The sequence below is a fragment of the Chlorocebus sabaeus genome, chromosome 6 (genome assembly GCF_047675955.1).
Source record: "Chlorocebus sabaeus isolate Y175 chromosome 6, mChlSab1.0.hap1, whole genome shotgun sequence".
Taxonomy (NCBI): Eukaryota; Metazoa; Chordata; class Mammalia; order Primates; family Cercopithecidae; genus Chlorocebus; species Chlorocebus sabaeus.
Window position 1 is genome coordinate 41,690,166 of NC_132909.1, and position 17,286 is coordinate 41,707,451.

Consider the following 17,286-nt stretch of genomic DNA (forward strand, 5'->3'; position numbering starts at 1 on the left):
CATATTACTCTGAACATCGACCTCATACATCACTCAGTAAGTTAACCACAAAGAGCCTCTTCACTTAGATTTTCATCAAGCATCTTATATTTTAACGTCCTTACTTTTTTATAGAAGAGGCTATAATTTCCATCTAATGAGTCTTTTATATGTGATGCAGCAATAATTGATCACATGCTTTCACATGTGAATAGGAACAATGAAACAGCATGAATCTGATACTTGAATTACATCGTAATTTGCTTTTCAAAAATTTTTTATATGTATACTTTTTAAAGTATACTTTGGGCTGGGTGCAGTGGCTCATGCTTTGGGAGGCTGAGGTGGGCAGATCACTTGAGGTGAGGAGTTTGAGACCACTCTGGACAAAATGGTGAAATCCCATCTCTACTAAAAATACAAAAATAAAAAATAAAAGAATTAACCAGACATGCTGGTGTATGCCTGTATTCCCAGCTACTCAGGAGGCTGTGGCAGGAGAACTGCTTGAACCCAAAAGTCGAAGTTGGCAGCAAGCTAAAATCGTGCCACCACACTCCAACCTGGGCAACAAAGTGAGACTCTGTCTCAAAAATAAAATAAAATAAAAGTACAATTTGAATATGATAGCAAAATATCTTCTACTCTCTTAACAGTTATATACAAATAATTTAACAACTTTAGTTTTGGATTATTTTCCATACTCAGCACTTTAATGTTTGAAATGTTTGTGTCTTAGTTATTTCTACTGTAAATTCTGATATTTATATAGACTCAATTTTGAATTAAATATTTTTTATACATATGGCATATGCAAAAATATATCTTAATATAAACTTCAGTGTTTTCTAAGGTACAGTTTTTGGGAAAAAAGTTTTTTCAAATTTATTACATTTGCTGGATTTTTTTTCAATAGAAATTTTTGATGTTGAAGAAAGTTGGGGCAACTGCTTCAGGGTTTTCCTCTAGTATAAAATGTGTACAATAATATCTGTGATACAAGTAAATGCACTATAACCTGCTTTACATTTGTAGTGTTTTTCCTCAGAATACAGTCTCCTTCACTTTAAAGGCTTATATTTTCTACAAGATTATTTGACAGTAATTGCACTTACAATGCTCTAAGTATCAACTCTCTGTTAAGATGTGAGCAGATATTAATGGGCTTTTCCACATTTTTAAAATTTGTATACCTTTTTTCAGGTATAAATGCTTTTCTATGCAATAAGGTGTGAGCATTGGTTAAGAGTTTTGCCACATTCTTCACATTTGTAAGGTTTCTCTTCTACTATGAATTTTCCTTTATTTATTTATTTTTAATTTTTTTAGACAGAGTCTTGCTTTGTCACCCAGGCTGGAGTGCAGTGGCGTGATCTCAGCTCACTGCAACCTCTGGCTCCCCAGTTCAAGCAATTCTCCTGCCACAGCCTCCTGAGTAGCTGGGACTAGAGGCGTGTGCCACCACATCCAGCTAATTTTTATATTTTTAGTAGAGATGTGGTTTCACCATGTTGATCAGGCTGGTCTTGAACTCCTGACCTCGTGATCCACCCGCCTTGGCCTCCCAAAGTGCTCGTATTACAGGTGTGAGCCACCATGCCTGGCCTATGAATTTTCTTTTTTTTTTTTTTTTTTTTTTTTTGAGACAGTCTGGCTCCGTCGCCCAGGCTGGAGTGCGGTGGCACGATCTCAGCTCACTGCAAGCTCCGCCTCCCGGGTTCAGGACATTCTCCTGCTTCAGCCTCGCGAGTAGCTGGGACAACAGGTGCATGCTACAACGCTTGGCTAATTTTTTTTTTGTATCTTTAGTAGAGACGGGGTTTCACCGTGTTAGCCAGGATGGTCCCGATCTCCTGATCTCGTGATCCGCCCACCTCGGCCTCCCAAAGTGCTGGGATTACAGGCGTGAGCCACCGCGCCCAACCTATGAATTTTCTTATGTTGGGTAAGTCTTGAAGACCGGGTAAAAGCTTTGGCACATTCTTCACATTTGTAAGGCTTCTCTCTAGTATGAATTTTCTTATGTTGAGTAAGTCTTGAGGATCGATTAAAAGATTTGCCACATTCTTCGCATTTGTAGGGTTTCTCTCCAGTATGAATTTTCTTATGACTGCTAAGGTTTGAGGAGTGGGTGAAAGCTTTGTCACATTGTTGACATTTGTAGGGTTTCTCTCCTGTATGAATTTTCTTATGTTGAGTAAGTCTTGAGGACCGGTTAAAAGCTTTGCCACATTCTTCACATTTGTAGGGTTTCTCTCCGGTATGAATTTTCTTATGTTGATTAAGTCTTGAGGACAGGATAAAAGCTTTGCCACATTCTTCACATTTGTAGGGTTTCTCTCCAGTATGAATTTTTTTATGACTGTTAAGGTTTGAGGACTGCTTAAAGGCTTTGCCACATTCTTCACATTTATAGGGTTTCTCTCCAGTATGAATTCTCCTATGGCTAGTAAGGTGTGAGGACCGGTTAAAAGCTTTGCCACATTCATTACACTTATAGGGTCTCTCTTCAGTATGAATTCTCTTATGTCTAGTAAGTGTAGAGGAACAGGTAAAAACTTTGCCACATTCTTCACAGTTGTAGGGTTTCTCTCCAGTATGAATTTTCTTGTCTTGAGTAAGTGTTGAGGAACAGGTAAAAACTCTGCCACATTCTTCAAATTTGTAGGGTTTCTCTCCAGTATGAATTTGTTTATGTCGAGTAAGTCTTGAGGACTGATTAAAAGCTTTGCCACATTCTTCACATTTGTAGGGCTTCTCTCCAGTATGAATTGCCTTATGTTTAGTAAGAGTTGAAGACCAGTTAAAGGCTTTGCCACATTCTTCACATTTGTAGGGTTTCTCACCAGTATGTATTCTCTTATGGCTAGTAAGGGTTGAGGACCGGTTAAAGGCTTTGCCACATTCTTTACATGTGTAGGGTTTCTCTTCAGTATGAATTATCTTATGTTTAGTAAAGGTTGAGGATATGCTAAAGGTTTTGCCACATTCATCACATTTGTAGGGCTTCTCTCCGGAATGAATTCTCTTATGGGTAGTAAGGGTTGAGTACCTGCTAAAGGCTTTGCCACATTCTTTACATTTGTACGGTTTCTCTCCAGTATGAACTCTCTTATGGTTAGTAAGGGTTGAGTAGTGGTTAAATGCTTTGCCACATTCTTCACATTTGTAGTGTTTCTCACCAACATAAATTCTCTTATGGTTAGTAAGGGTTGAGGACTGATTAAAGGCATTGCCAGATTCTTTACATCTGTACGTATTCTCTCTAATGTGAATTATCTTATGTTGAGTTAGTTGTGAAAGCATGCAAAATGATTTGTCGCATTTTTTACATTGGAAAGGTTTCTTTCCAGTAAGTCTTGTCTTATATCTATCTGAATTTGAAAATGCATAAAATACTTTTACATATATATCACAGTGATACATTTTGCTCTGGGTAGGTGTCAAACATTGGTTAAGTCCATTATAATCTCCTTTGTATAGTTTACAATCACCTACAGTTTTATAGCCTTTTCTTAATTGTAAGTTCTCAGGTCCACATTTATCATATCTCCTCAGTGTCACTTTTTTGAAAGAATCTTTTATGTCTTGCTCTGGACAAAAGTCTTCAGCAAAATGAGAACATATAACTAAAAAAAAAATTAAAACAACAAATTACTTCACTTACTAGACTCAGATATATATACTTCACACACATAACCTCTAAAATTATACAAACTACATAAGCAATACGGCATAGCAAAATACCAGACTCTAATTTCTTCATAAAAATATAAATGTAACAAAGACACGCTAACCAAAATATATTTGTGGATAACTTATCAATAAGTTATATGCGTGCAATGCCCCAGGTGAGTACAATGCAGAGAGTCACATAGAATGAAACAAATTTCTGTTACATATACCCAACACAGCTCTTCCTGTTCCCCAATAAAACACAGTGCCTTTGGAAGTAAATTGCCAACTCCTGGTTTTGCTTTTAAATGACAAGAAATATATTGGCACATACATCTTTATTTCTGGCTTCTAGGATATTATCAGATGCTGAATTTAGTTTCCCACGACATAAAATGCTGAAAGAAATGGTGGTATACTTTGGTCAGGCGTGGTGGCTCACGCCTGTAATCCCAGCACTTTGGGAGGCCAAGGCAGGCAGATCATAAGGTCAGAAGTTCAAAACCAGCCTGGCCAACATGGTGAAACATTGTTTCTACTAAAAACACAAAAAATTAGCTGGGCATGATGGCAGGCACCTATAATCCCAGCCACTCAGGAGGCTGAGGCAGGAGAATCACCTGAACCCAGAAAGCAGAGGTTGCAGTGAGTTGAGACCGCACCACTGCACTCCAGCCTGGGCAACAGAGCAAGACTCTGTCTCAAAAAAAAAATAAAAAGAAAGAAAGAAAAGAAATGGTGGTATACTCCGCAATGACAGTTTGAGTCTGCTGAGACCAAAGGTAAAAAATGTTACAGAGTGGAGCAACTGCAGTACCACAGACAGGGAACAGGTGTAGCAAGTGATTACTGACTATTAGGATGAAACATGAATACACTTCTTTAAAAAATAAAAACAAAGTTTCAGACAAGACACACCCTAACAACATATTTGAGAGACTGCAAGAATCTCTAACCAAGACAACTGATTTCAGACTATGCCAGGACAAAGCTGCATTATCAAGATTGTGAGAGACAGCTTTTTTTTAAATGTCCAAATCTCAATCAAAGATTACAATGTATACAAAATATTAAGGCACCATGGCCCCATCAAAAAATGTATAAAATTTTTAGAAAGCAAAATCATTAAAAAATGAGATGTAGAGATTAATATTTAAAATTTAAGATAAATTGAATAACACTAAATGAGTAAAATAGGAATATAATCTACTGAAAATCAGAAAAATGAAGATAACAAAAATATTAAAATTATCACAGAACAAAAATTGTGGAGATAAAAAATAACTGAAATATTATCAAAAAAATAAAAATGAAGCTCAACAAACTAGGATACACACAGAAGATATTTACAACAAAACGTATATAAACATAACTGTAAAAGTCACAGACAAGAGAACCTTAGAAGCTGCAAGACAAAAGTGATGTGTCATTTGTAAGCATAGTCTCATATAAAAAATTAGTGAATTTGTCAGCAAGAATATCGCAGGTCAGAAGTAAATTGTGTGATATTCTCAAAGTCCTGGGGAAAAAAACAGCTGTCAAGTGAATATAATACAGTCAGCAAAACTGCCCTACCAAATAAAAAGTAAAACACATTCCAAAATAATCAAATCCTGAGAAAGGATACTGGCACGGTATATACTCTATATAGAGCCTATACATCAAAGATATTGAAAGGAGTTCCTGCTGTTGAAAATAACATGATACAAGAAAACAACACATAATCATATAAAAATACGTAACTTTGTGGGAATGATATGCACATACACAAAAATAAAATTCCTTAAAATTCTTTATTCTATTTTTTACCTTAGAATTATTCCTTAGAATATTTTTATTCCTTAGAATTATCATAATGGTGCACAAAACATTTTAAATTATTATCTAAAAGTTGAGAGATAAAAACATAGAAATTATTATAGAACTCTGTTAATGAATATACAACATAAAAAGATAATCAGTAACATGAAAAATGTTTTACCAAATTAAAATATAGTTTTATTGTTGAGAGGCTTTAGGTAATACCAAAGGTACCACAAAGAACACATCTGTAGAGACAGACACACACACACAAAGAGAAAGAAGTGAAAACATATCAATACAAAAATTAAAAAAGACACAAAGCAAAACAGAAAAAATGATGGACAAAGATACAAAAATCAAATAAAACAATAACGGTGTTTTTCTTTCAGAAAATTATTTAAATATATATAGATTTAACTTTCCAATCAAGAGACGTATTTTCAATAGATTTATAAGAAAAATTTTAAAAATCAAGATCCATCTTGCCTTTCTACAAGAGTCACAGAAGATCCAATGATAAAAAAAGACTAAAAGTGGCAAGATGGAAATAGAAATTTCATGTAAATATTAGCCAAATGAGAGAAGTCAAAATAATATCACACAAGCTACTGTGATATTTTACATGTAAAATATACTTAAAGTTTATTTCAAAAACTGTCATATTTTATAAAATGTACTTGAAATCAAAACTCCAAAGAGACAAAGAACAACACTAAACAATACTAGATTCATTCACTGGGAACCTATGACAAATTTGTACGTGTGTATGTCTGGGTGCATGTGTGTATCTCGCTTGAGGGTTCCCAATATGTACAGCAAATACTGACAGAATTGAAGAAACACATAGAAAGCAGGATATTTCAATACTCTACCTCCTGTAATAATAAGACAAGATAGAACATTAGTAAGGGAACAGAGGACTTGAAGGTAATATAAAACTATTATTCCTAACAGAGGTATAGAGACCACTGCTAAACAACATCAGGATACACACCCTTCTCAATTGCTCACATAATATTTTTCTTGCTAGATCACCTGTTAGGCCAAAAAAGAAGTCTTAACACATTTTTTAGAACTGAAATCTTATGGATTACTTTCTATGACCAAAACGGAATGAGAGTATACAACAAGAGGAAAAACTAAAAAATTCACAAATATATAGGAATTAGGTTACAGTAAGCCAAGATCACACCACTGCACTCCAGCCTGGGTGACAGAGTGAGACTCTATCTCAGGGAAAAAAAAAAAAAAAGAAATTAAGCAACACACTCTTGAGCTCTTGAGCATGCTTAGTTCAAAGGTTTAAATAACTAATATTGTGAAGATATTCATACTACTCAATGTAAATTTACAGATTTAATGCAATGTTTTCCAAATTTCTCATTGCACTCTTGAAGAAATAGAAACAGCAACCACCAAAGTATAAGAAATATCAAGAGGCAGACAACAAAGTACCCAACAATCTTTTAAAAAGGAACAATGTTGGAGGAATTACAGTTCTTGATTTCAAAACACATTACAAAGCTACAGAATTAAAACAAATTGGCATGAGTATCAAGGTGAAAAAGTAGACTAATCAAATAGAATGCAGCACATATATAAACGTTCACATATATGGTCATATGAAGGGTCATTTTCATACCCATTATTATTGTAACATTGTTACTAAAGCCCATGGGTTGAACCAATGCAAATTTCTGTCGGCAACTTATTCAGTAGATATAATTTGAAATATAAAAATAATAAAATATCACCCACATTTGAGAAAGCAGGAAATACTCTAACAACCATAAAGATAAAGCTCAATGACATTATGTAAAATGAAATGAGCCAGCCACATGTTTGGAGAACATAAACATTCAAACCATTATTATAGAACAACTAGGCTTAACAGACTTGTACAAAACTTTCCAGCTGAGGCCAGGTGCAGTGGCTCACTCCTTTAATCCCAGCACTTCGGGAGGCCGAGGCGGGCAAATCACGAGGTCAAGAGATCGAGACCATCCTGGCTAACACAGTGAAACCCCGTCTCTACTTAAAAAAAAAAAAAAAAAAAAACAGAATAAATTAGCCACGCATGATGGTGGATGCCTGTAGTCCCAGCTAGTCAGGAGACTGAGACAGGAGAATGGCATGAACTCAGGAGGCGGACCTTGCAGTGAGCTGAGATTGCACTACTGCACTCCAGCCTGGGTGACAAAGCGAGACTCCATCTCAAAACAAACAAACAAACAAACTTTCCAGCTGAAAGCAAGAGATTCTCTCCACTCAAAAGCAAAATATCCTTATTTGCACCTGGTGTATTCTGTTAGGACACGAATCAAGTCTTACTAAATTTAGGAATATTGGCTGGGTACGGTGGGTCATGCCTTTAATCCCAACACATTAGAGACCAAGGTGGAAGAATCACTTGGAGCCAGAAGTTTGAGACCAGGCCTGGGCAACATAGTGAAATCCTGTCTCTACAAATAATTAAAAACTGCACTAGCCAGACATGGTAGTGCATGTCTGTAGTCTCAGCTACTCAGGAGGCTGAGATGGAAGGATCACTTGAACCCAGGAGGCTGAGGCTGCATTGAGCCAAAATCATGCCACTGTACTCCAACCTGGGTGACAGAGTAAGCTCCTGTCTCGAAACAACAACAAATAAAGTTTAAAAGACCAAAATTACACACTATGTTTTCTGGCCAAAACTAAATAAAACTAGGAACTAAAAGCAAAAGTAAAACTGGAAAATCCAAAAATATATGAAAATAAAACATGCTCTTCAACATTTTCTTGCTTAGGGGTCAAAAATTTAATTTTTCAAATATGTCAATACAAGATACAGTGATAAACACATTTAATATAATCCCTAAACAATCCCAATAGCACAGTTTTTTACAGAAATATTGTTTCAAATTGTAAAATTTGGTCATAAACTATAGCCAAACACCCATGAAAAAGAACAAAGAGGCATTATACTTTTTGATTTCAAAACATATTAAAAGCTACAATAACAAAAACGATGTGGTACTGACAAGACAGATGAAAGATGAAACAACAGAATACAGCACAGAAATAAACCCTTCTGTATATGATCTTCCACAAAACTGCCATGAGCACATAATAGAGAAAAGAAAATCTCTTTAAAAAATAATATTGGAAACTGGATTATCAATACAGCCTAGCCAACATGGCGAAACCCCATCTCTACTAAAAATACAAAAAAATTAGCCAGGTGTGATGTCACATGCCTGTAGTCCCAGCTACTCCGGAGGTTGAGGCAGGAGAATTGCTTGAACCCGGGAGATGGAGGTTGCAGTGAGCTGAGATTGCACCAGTACACTCCAGCCTGGGCAACAAAGCCAGACTCCGTATCAAAAAAAAACAAAAGAAACACTGGTAAAATAAAGTTGGATCCTTTCCTTGAATCATATACAAAAAACATTTTAAATACTTGGACATTAAAAAAAAACACAACTAACAAATCCCTTAGAAAAAAATATAGAAGAAACACAGGACATTGGACTTGGCCGCTTTTCCTTAGACACATTAAATGCATGAGCAACAAAGAAAATTAAAATTTAACTGCACTAAAAATTTTCTGCACATCAGAGAAAACATTCAATAGAGTGACAATGTCTCTTAGGAAATGGATGAAAATGTATGCAAATCACATGTGATATGATTTAATATTCAGAACATATAAACATCTCTTGAAATTAAACAATAAAGTTAAACAATGTGATTTTAAAATGGGAAAATAATTGAACTAAGTTTTCAGCAAAAAAGATACACAACTGGAAAAAAAGCATTTAAAAAGAACACAAGATCACTAATTTGTAGAGATATGCATGAAAATCACAATGAAAAACAAAATCACCTCATATCCATTAAGAATGGCAACTGTAAACTTTTTTAAAAACACCAAATCTGTTAATGATGCAATGAAAATGAAACCATGTTGACTGCGGGAAACAAGAATGCAGCCATTACTTTAAAATGTTATGTTTCTCAAATACTTAAAAATGAAAAAAAAAAAAAAAAAATCGGACTGCGCAAAGTGGATCATGCCTATAATCCTAGCACTTTGAGATGCCGACACAGGCAGATCACCTGTCAGGAGTTCAAGACCGGCCTGGCCAACATGGTGAAACCCTGTCTCTACTAAAAATACAAAAATTAGCCAGGTGTGGTGGCTTATGCCTGTAGTCCCAGCTACTTGGGAGGCTGAGGGAGGAGAATCTCTTGAACTCGGGAGGCCGAGGTTGCAGTGAACCAAGATACCACTGCACTCCAGCCTGGGTGACAAAGTGAGACCCTGTCTCAAAAAAAAAAAAAAAAAAAAATTCCTCTCACATAAAGGCATCTTCGCTCTTATGCTTTTAAATTTTTTAAGGATTCTACTTTCCCTTCAGTGATCTTTGTTCAAACTTACAGTGAGAGCCAAAGCCCTCTTAATGGCATATAATATACTGCATAATCTGACCACTTTTTCATTGCTTTGGGGGACACACAAGTATCTGCCTAATTTTGAAAAACTCTTTGTTAAACTACTTTTTAGGTTGTCTTTTCATATTATGTCTAAAATGTTTGAGAGTAGTGGTTTCTGTTCCAGTGGTGTTTTTTTGTTAATTTTTCTGCACAGTCCATTATGTTTGTATTACTATAGTCTTGAAATATAGTTTGACATTATAAAGTATGACATTCTTTTGCTTTGTTCTTTTTCCTCAAGATTGCTTTGGCTATTCAAAGTTTATTGTAGTTTCATGTAAAGTTTAAAATTGCATTTCTGTGGGGAAAAAAAAAAACCACTGAAATTTTCATTGGGAATTCATTGAATCTATAGATCACTTTGAATAATATGGCACTTTAAAAATATTTATTGTTTCAATCCATAGACATAAGGCGCAAGCCTGTAATCCCAGCACTTTGGGAGGCCGAGACGGGTGGATCACGAGGTCAGGAGATCGAGACCATCCTGGCTAACACAGTGAAACCCCGTCTCTACTAAAAACACAAAAAACTAGCCGGGCGAGGTGGCGGGCGCCTGTAGTCCCCGCTACTCGGGAGGCTGAGGCAGGAGAATGGCGTAAACCCGGGAGGCGGAGCTTGCAGTGAGCTGAGATCCGGCCACTGCACTCCAGCCCGGGCAACAGAGCAAGACTCCGTCTCCAAAAAAAAAAAAAAAAAAAAAAAAAAAAAAAAAAATTTAAATTTATGTCTTTTCTAATTTCTTTCATTGATATATCTTTAATCGTAAATACTTTTTACCTCCTTGGTTAAATTTGTTTTCATAAATTTATTATTCTAATGCTATTGTAAATAAGATTGTTTTCTTCCTCTATCACATAGTTTAAGTGTATGGAACCATAATTTACACTTGTATGTTAATTTTATATGTTGCTAATATACTGACGGCATTTATTAGTTTAGACAGGTTTTAATGTATTGTTTATGGTTTTTTAAATATAAGATTATACAATCTACAAACAGCAACTTTTTACTTGTCTTCAATTTCAACGCTTTTTGTTTGTTTGTTTGTTTTGAGACACAGAGTCTCACTCCATCACCCAGGCTGCAGTGCACTGGCACAAGCTTGGCTCATTGCAACCTCTGCCTCCTGGGTTCAAGCAATTCTCCCTGCCTCAGTCTCCCAAGTAGCTAGGATTACAGGCACCTGCCACCACACTTAGCTAATTTTTATATTTTTTACTAGCAACAGGGTTTTGCCAAGTTGGCCAGGCTGGTCTGGAACTCCTGACCTCAGGTGATCCAGCTGCCTTGGCCTCCCAAACTGCTGGGATTATAGGTGTGAGCCACCATGCCCAGGCTATTTTCTGTTTTTCTGACTAATATTTATGGCACATACTTCCAGTGCTATTATTAAAATAGAGGCATTAACAATGGGTACAATACAGTTTTGCATTGGTGTCTGTGAATTTGAAGAAGCAAACACCTCTTCAATTTTTATAAACTGGCCTCACGAGGTAAGCCTCTTTCGTTGGGTCCCCAGGGTGCTGGGATGCCCTATGGGTTTGTAGTAGACAGAGGGTGTAGCCTGGTCACAAGGCTGCGGGGTCTGCACTAGGGTCCACCTTTAGTTGGCTTGTTACAAGGGGCTTTGGTAGACGCTAATTCCCATTTTATTTTTTGACAAAGTAAATATTCTTCAGGACTTTGCGCTGTAGGGCAGTCACTAAGACAGGTGTTTTTTGTTGTTGTTGTTGTTGTTGTTTTTGAGATGGAGTTTCGCTCTTGTTGCCCAGGCTGGAGTGCAATGATGCCATCTCAGCTCACTTCAAACTCCGCCTCCCAGGTTCGAGTGATTCTCCTGCCTCAACCTCCTGAGAAGCTTGGGATTGCAGGCATGTGACAGCACGCTAACATTTTTTTTTTTTTTTGAGACGGAGTCTCGCTCTGTCGCCCAGGCTGGAGTGCAGTGGTGCGATCTCGGCTCACTGCAAGCTCCACCTCCCGGGTTCACGCCATTCTCCTGCCTCAGCCTCCCGAGTAGCTGGGACTACAGGTGCCCGCCACCTCGCCCAGCTAATCTTTTTGTATTTTTAGTAGAGACGGGATTTCACTGTGTTAGCCAGGATGGTCTCGATCTTCTGACCTCGTGATCCGCCCGCCTCGGCCTCCCAAAGTGCTGGGATTACAGGTGTGAGCCACTGTGCCAGGCTGAAAGCTTTTTAGAACACAGTTTTTCAGAAAATATTTTCTTTGAAACATAGCTTCCCAAATCACATTGTAAGGACTAGCTTTCTTTTTGGCCTTGGGACCTCTCATCTGTGTTGTCTGTTGTATTCACTCTCACCTACCTGGGGGTTCATCCACCATTTCATGTCGCTTCATATTCCAGGGTTCTTTTTCTTTCTCTAGACAGGTGATTAGGTCTGGCTTAGAGACAGTAATACCTGTTTTATTAAAAATAAAGAAGATGAATCTTGCTTATATTCTGTAATTACCAATTTAGTAATGTGCTCAGTAAAGAGGATGTAGTACAATATTCTAGTAAATTAATTCTCAAATACCAATTTATAAGAGAAATTTCTAAATCTTTAGAAAATATTTATTTATTTATTTATTTATTTATTTATTTATTTATTTTTTGAGGCAGAGTCTCACTCTGTCACCCAGGCTGGGGTGCAGTGGCCGGATCTCAGCTCACTGCAAGCTCCACCTCCCGGGTTTACGCCATTCTCCTGCCTCAGCCTCCCGAGTAGCTGGGACTACAGGCGCCTGCCACCTCGCCCAGCTAGTTTTTTGTATTTTTTTTAGTAGAGACGGGGTTTCACCGGGTTAGCCAGGATGGTCTCGATCTCCTGACCTCGTGATCCGCCCATCTCGGCCTCCCAAAGTGCTGGGATTACAGGCTTGAGCCACCGCGCCCGGCCTAGAAAATATTTTAAATTTGTAGGTTCTTAATTTCATTGACCAGTACTACTTAATAAAAAATCGACTGTGACAATTAGATTTTAAGGTGTAGGCAACGATATTTTAGGCCACTAAATTCCTGAAATTATCACTAATCAAGAGTACATAATACAAATCAGCTCAGGAATACGGAAAGTTCAGGTGAAGATAAAACATCTTGAAGAAATTCTTTTCTACAAAAACAAATCCCCAAACTTTTCTTAAAAACAGGAATCTGAAACTCATTTATGCAAAGCATAAATTACCAAAAAACACTCTACAAAGAGGAGAAATGAAACATTAAGGGTATATTAGGAATGGTGTATTGAAGTTATTCTCACCCAGGAAGACCAGGTTTCTGTAGTTCTCTAACATCACATTTCTATATAAGTTCTGTTGTGCTGTGTCCAGGCACTGCCACTCCTCTAGAGAGAATTCTATGGCCACATCTGTAAATGTCAATGGTCCCTGAAACACACACACACACACACACAGGGAGAGAGAAAGAGAGAGAGAGAAACATATTTACCAAGTGCCCATGGGTAGACTTTTTTATTTAATTCAAGGTGAAATGAGAGAGAAAAGAGAGCTGCTTCTCACTTACACGACTGACTGAAATTATTCAATAAATTAATTTACAAACAGAAATATTCTCTCATATATTCTCTAACTTTGAGAAAATAGTGTCATAAGATCCACAACATCAGTGTACACATGACATTTTTCTAAATGATAGAGTATAAAAATTAAGGGCATGAACACAAACATATACATTTTTGAGTGCTATGTTTACATCTTACAGAATGAGTTGTGTATATTTTTCAGATCAAAAAGACATGTTGAGTTAGAATTTATCTCTCACATTTTAATGTATTCAATGAACTGAAGATTTTGTTAATACAGATTATTGTTTCAGAAAATCTGGAATAAAGTCTGAGTTGCTGAATTTCTAACAAGCTCACCAGTAATGCCAATGTTTTTGGTCCAAAAAGAATATTTTGTCAAACATCCAGTAAATGAAGGAAGCTGTTTTTCCCAGTTTTTTTGCATTGTAAACAAAGATGAGAGCTTTCATTTTCCAAAGACAGATATATGCAAAGAAAACCTAAGGAAGAAGGGCAGCTGCCAAATTAAATGTGATGGCATCCGCTGCATAAAGACAGTTAATCATAAAGAAAAAATAATCAACTCCATAGTAAAACAGTCTGTCACAGAGTTCTTTAACCAAGTGAATCATTAACATCAACTGCACTGGGACAAATTTTTATGATGCACTGGTACACACAGAAAGACACAGCCTCACTGATGTGATATTGCTACCTAAAAACAAATTATAGTCTGAATTTAACCATAAAGAAACATCCGTTTTATTCAAAGTTTAAGATACTGATAACTCATGGGTTCTGTAATTTCTTTTCTCCTTTGATACGGAGTCTCGCTCTGTTCCTCAGGCTGGCACGATCTTGGCTCACTGCAACCTCCACCTCCTGGGTTCAAGTGATTCTCCTGCCTCAGCCTCCAAAGTAGCTAGGATTACAGGCGCCTGCCACCACGCCTGGCTAATTTTTGTATTTTTAGTAGAGATGGGGTTTCACCATGTTGGTCAGACTGGTTTCGAACTCCTGATCTCAAGTTATCCAACCACCTCGGCCTCCCAAAGTGTTAAGATTACAGGTGTGAGCCACCATGCCCAGCCAAGTGTTCTGTAATTTTAATAGTGATTTAAAGTTGTCTTTGTTTAGCACTCTAGAGAACAAGTACCTCCTAATATATATATGTCTATATATATTTGGAATTTTCTGGGTAATAAATGCCATCCTGTTTAAATAAGCATTTTCAAAATCCTGTTCTGCGTAAAGCCAATGGAGAACACAGATGGAACCTCAACATTACATGTTCTCCATCTCTGCTGAGGAACCCACCTTTCCCCAATTGAAACCTTGAGTATCCACACCTCATGTTTCACAGGCACAAGGGAACATTTTTAATATTGCAGATTAATTTATAATCTTGGTGAGAACTCTGCATGGCATATAAAAAGCTATGATATAGAGAATGTACAGAAAGATCTGGTACGTAGGAAGGAAATATTTTTCAGAGACCCTTGACTACCATAAAAATTTTTTAAAGTAAACTCATTAGGGAGGAAAAATACAAGTAGAGAAGTAAAGGCTTGCAAGTACTAAACGCATGACAGTCCAGGAGGCAGAGTGGACACAACTCTTGATCTGGGACATCATTAGCTGAAAAATCGCCATTTATTCTTCTTTCCCCAATTTCTCTGAAATTCCCACTCAGATGAGATTCTCCAAATAAATTACACCTACATCTTGAGAATATGCCTTTTAAAATGTCAGCAGCACCTGTTTACCTGGCTACCACCACACCCACAGGCAGAAGAACCAAGACTTGCAAAAAAAAGTCCACTCATTTCTGTTCTTTATAACAGAGGAGATTTAGAAACAATGTACAGCTCCATGGAGATACATTTCTTCTTTCCGTCCTCAGGTGCCCTCCCCTGCCACAGACAACAGTAGTTTCTGCTGCAATATTGGTAATATGGACTGCACTGCCCTGCCCCTACCAAACCCAAACAGAATAGGCCCTGTAACCACCCTTTAGTGCAAAGGTGAAACTTAACTCTCATGGATGTGTTTTGAAGCTTTCACACTTGATTCTGGCCTCATCTTAGAATCACATGAGGCGCTAAATGAAAACAACATGGATGCTTCTACTTGAAAGTAATAGTAGTAGACAGGGTTTCACTGTGTTAACTACTGCTTGAAAGGGCACAAGTAAACAGATCTTTGCAAATTGGCCATGGGGTCCTAATTAGAAACCTCAGTTGATAACCACTTGGCAAAGCATGGATGTTGGCCGGGCACAGTGGCTCACTCCTGTAATCCTAGCACTTTGGGAGGCTGAGGCAGTGGATTTGTCTGAGCTCAGGAGTTTGAGACCAGCCTGGCCAAGATGGTGAAACTCCATTTCTACTAAAATATAAACAAAAACCAGCCAAGCACGGTGGCAGATGCCTGTAATCCCAGTTACTCAGGAGGCTGAGGCATGAGATTTGCTTGAACCCAGGAGGTTGCAGTGAGCCAAGACCATGCCACTGCACTCCAGCCTGGGCAACAAAATGAAACTGTCTTAAAAAAAAAAAAAAATTCATGGGTGCACATGAATACAGCAAGTTCTTAGAAGACCTATAAAGAGATGTCGATTCTGACACAATGGTAGGAGACTACAACACTCCGCAGACACTTAGATCATTGTGTTGCGTGAATTAGGAGACTGGAGAGACTGATAGGTGGAAAAGGAGGATTTTATTGAGTGCACTCAGACCCAGTGGATTAACATCCAGAGACTAGGCCTAGGACAAAGACAAATTTAACTTTTATATGCACTTCTGAAGGGGGTGGGCTAACATGAAACAAGCCTACAGTGGCACAAAGCATAGTGGTATGAAAGCAAGGATACAGAAACAGAAAAAAAGCAGTTAATCATACTATGACAGGTTCACAACTCAGGCTTATATATGACTCTTGCTGTGCGGCCCAGATGGCTGTTATCTAGGCTTGCTCCAGTGTCTTGCAAGGGATTATCTCATAACCTTCACCATGGCGCCTAGGTGGCTGCAATACAGGCCTGCTCAGGCATCTCATGACCTTCACTGTGCTGCTTAAATGAAAAACAGAACCATAAGAGAAAGGAAAATTTGTTTCTCTTCTCCCTATGTTGAGGGAATGCTGGGAGAATCTCCAGAGCACATTCTTTTGAGTCCTGGCTTCTTAGATAGTGTTACCAAGACTTTTCCTGGGTGTGAGCTGTGCCTGTTACTGCCTCTGGGATAAGTCAGCCTAATACAGGAAAGTTTGTTTTTCTTTTTAATTTAATTTCATTTAATTTCCCACCTCAATTGAGGCAGAAAATTAACAAAGATATCTGAACCTAAACTCAGCACTTGACCAAATCATTCTAATAAACATATATGAAACTCCCCATCTGAAACCAACATAGTATATATATCTTTCTCATCACCATGTGTCACATACTCTAAAATTCACCACACAATCAGAAACACAATAATCCTCAGCAAGTTCAATAATCCCAAAATCACACCAAATGCTCACTTAGGCCACAATTTGATAAAGATATAATTCAGGGCTGGGCATGATGGCTCATGCCTGTAATCCCAGCACTCTGGGAGGCTGAGGTGGGCAGATCATGATATCAGGAGATCAAGACCATCCTGGTTAACACAGTGAAACTCTGTCTCTACTAAAAATACACACACACACACATAAAATTAGCCAAGCACGGTGGCACGTGCCTGTAGTCCCAGCTACTCAGGAGGCTGAGGCAGGAGAATCGCTTGAACCCAGGAGGTGGAAGTTGCCGTGAGCTGAGATGGTGCCATGCACTCCA

General features: G+C 37.7%; 1 protein-coding gene across 1 annotated transcript in view; it reads right to left on the minus strand.

Annotated features, from left to right (window-relative positions):
• The window catches only part of LOC103234264 (uncharacterized), a 322,907-nt gene that overhangs the window by 292,040 nt on the left and 13,581 nt on the right, over positions 1 to 17,286 (minus strand). The window contains exons 2-4 of the mRNA XM_073016737.1: positions 13,200 to 13,326; positions 12,264 to 12,359; positions 1,940 to 3,608 (exon numbers count right to left, since the gene is read on the minus strand). Coding sequence (XP_072872838.1) covers positions 1,940 to 3,608; positions 12,264 to 12,359; positions 13,200 to 13,326 — 1,892 coding nt within the window. The remainder of the gene's footprint in view (positions 1 to 1,939; positions 3,609 to 12,263; positions 12,360 to 13,199; positions 13,327 to 17,286) is intronic.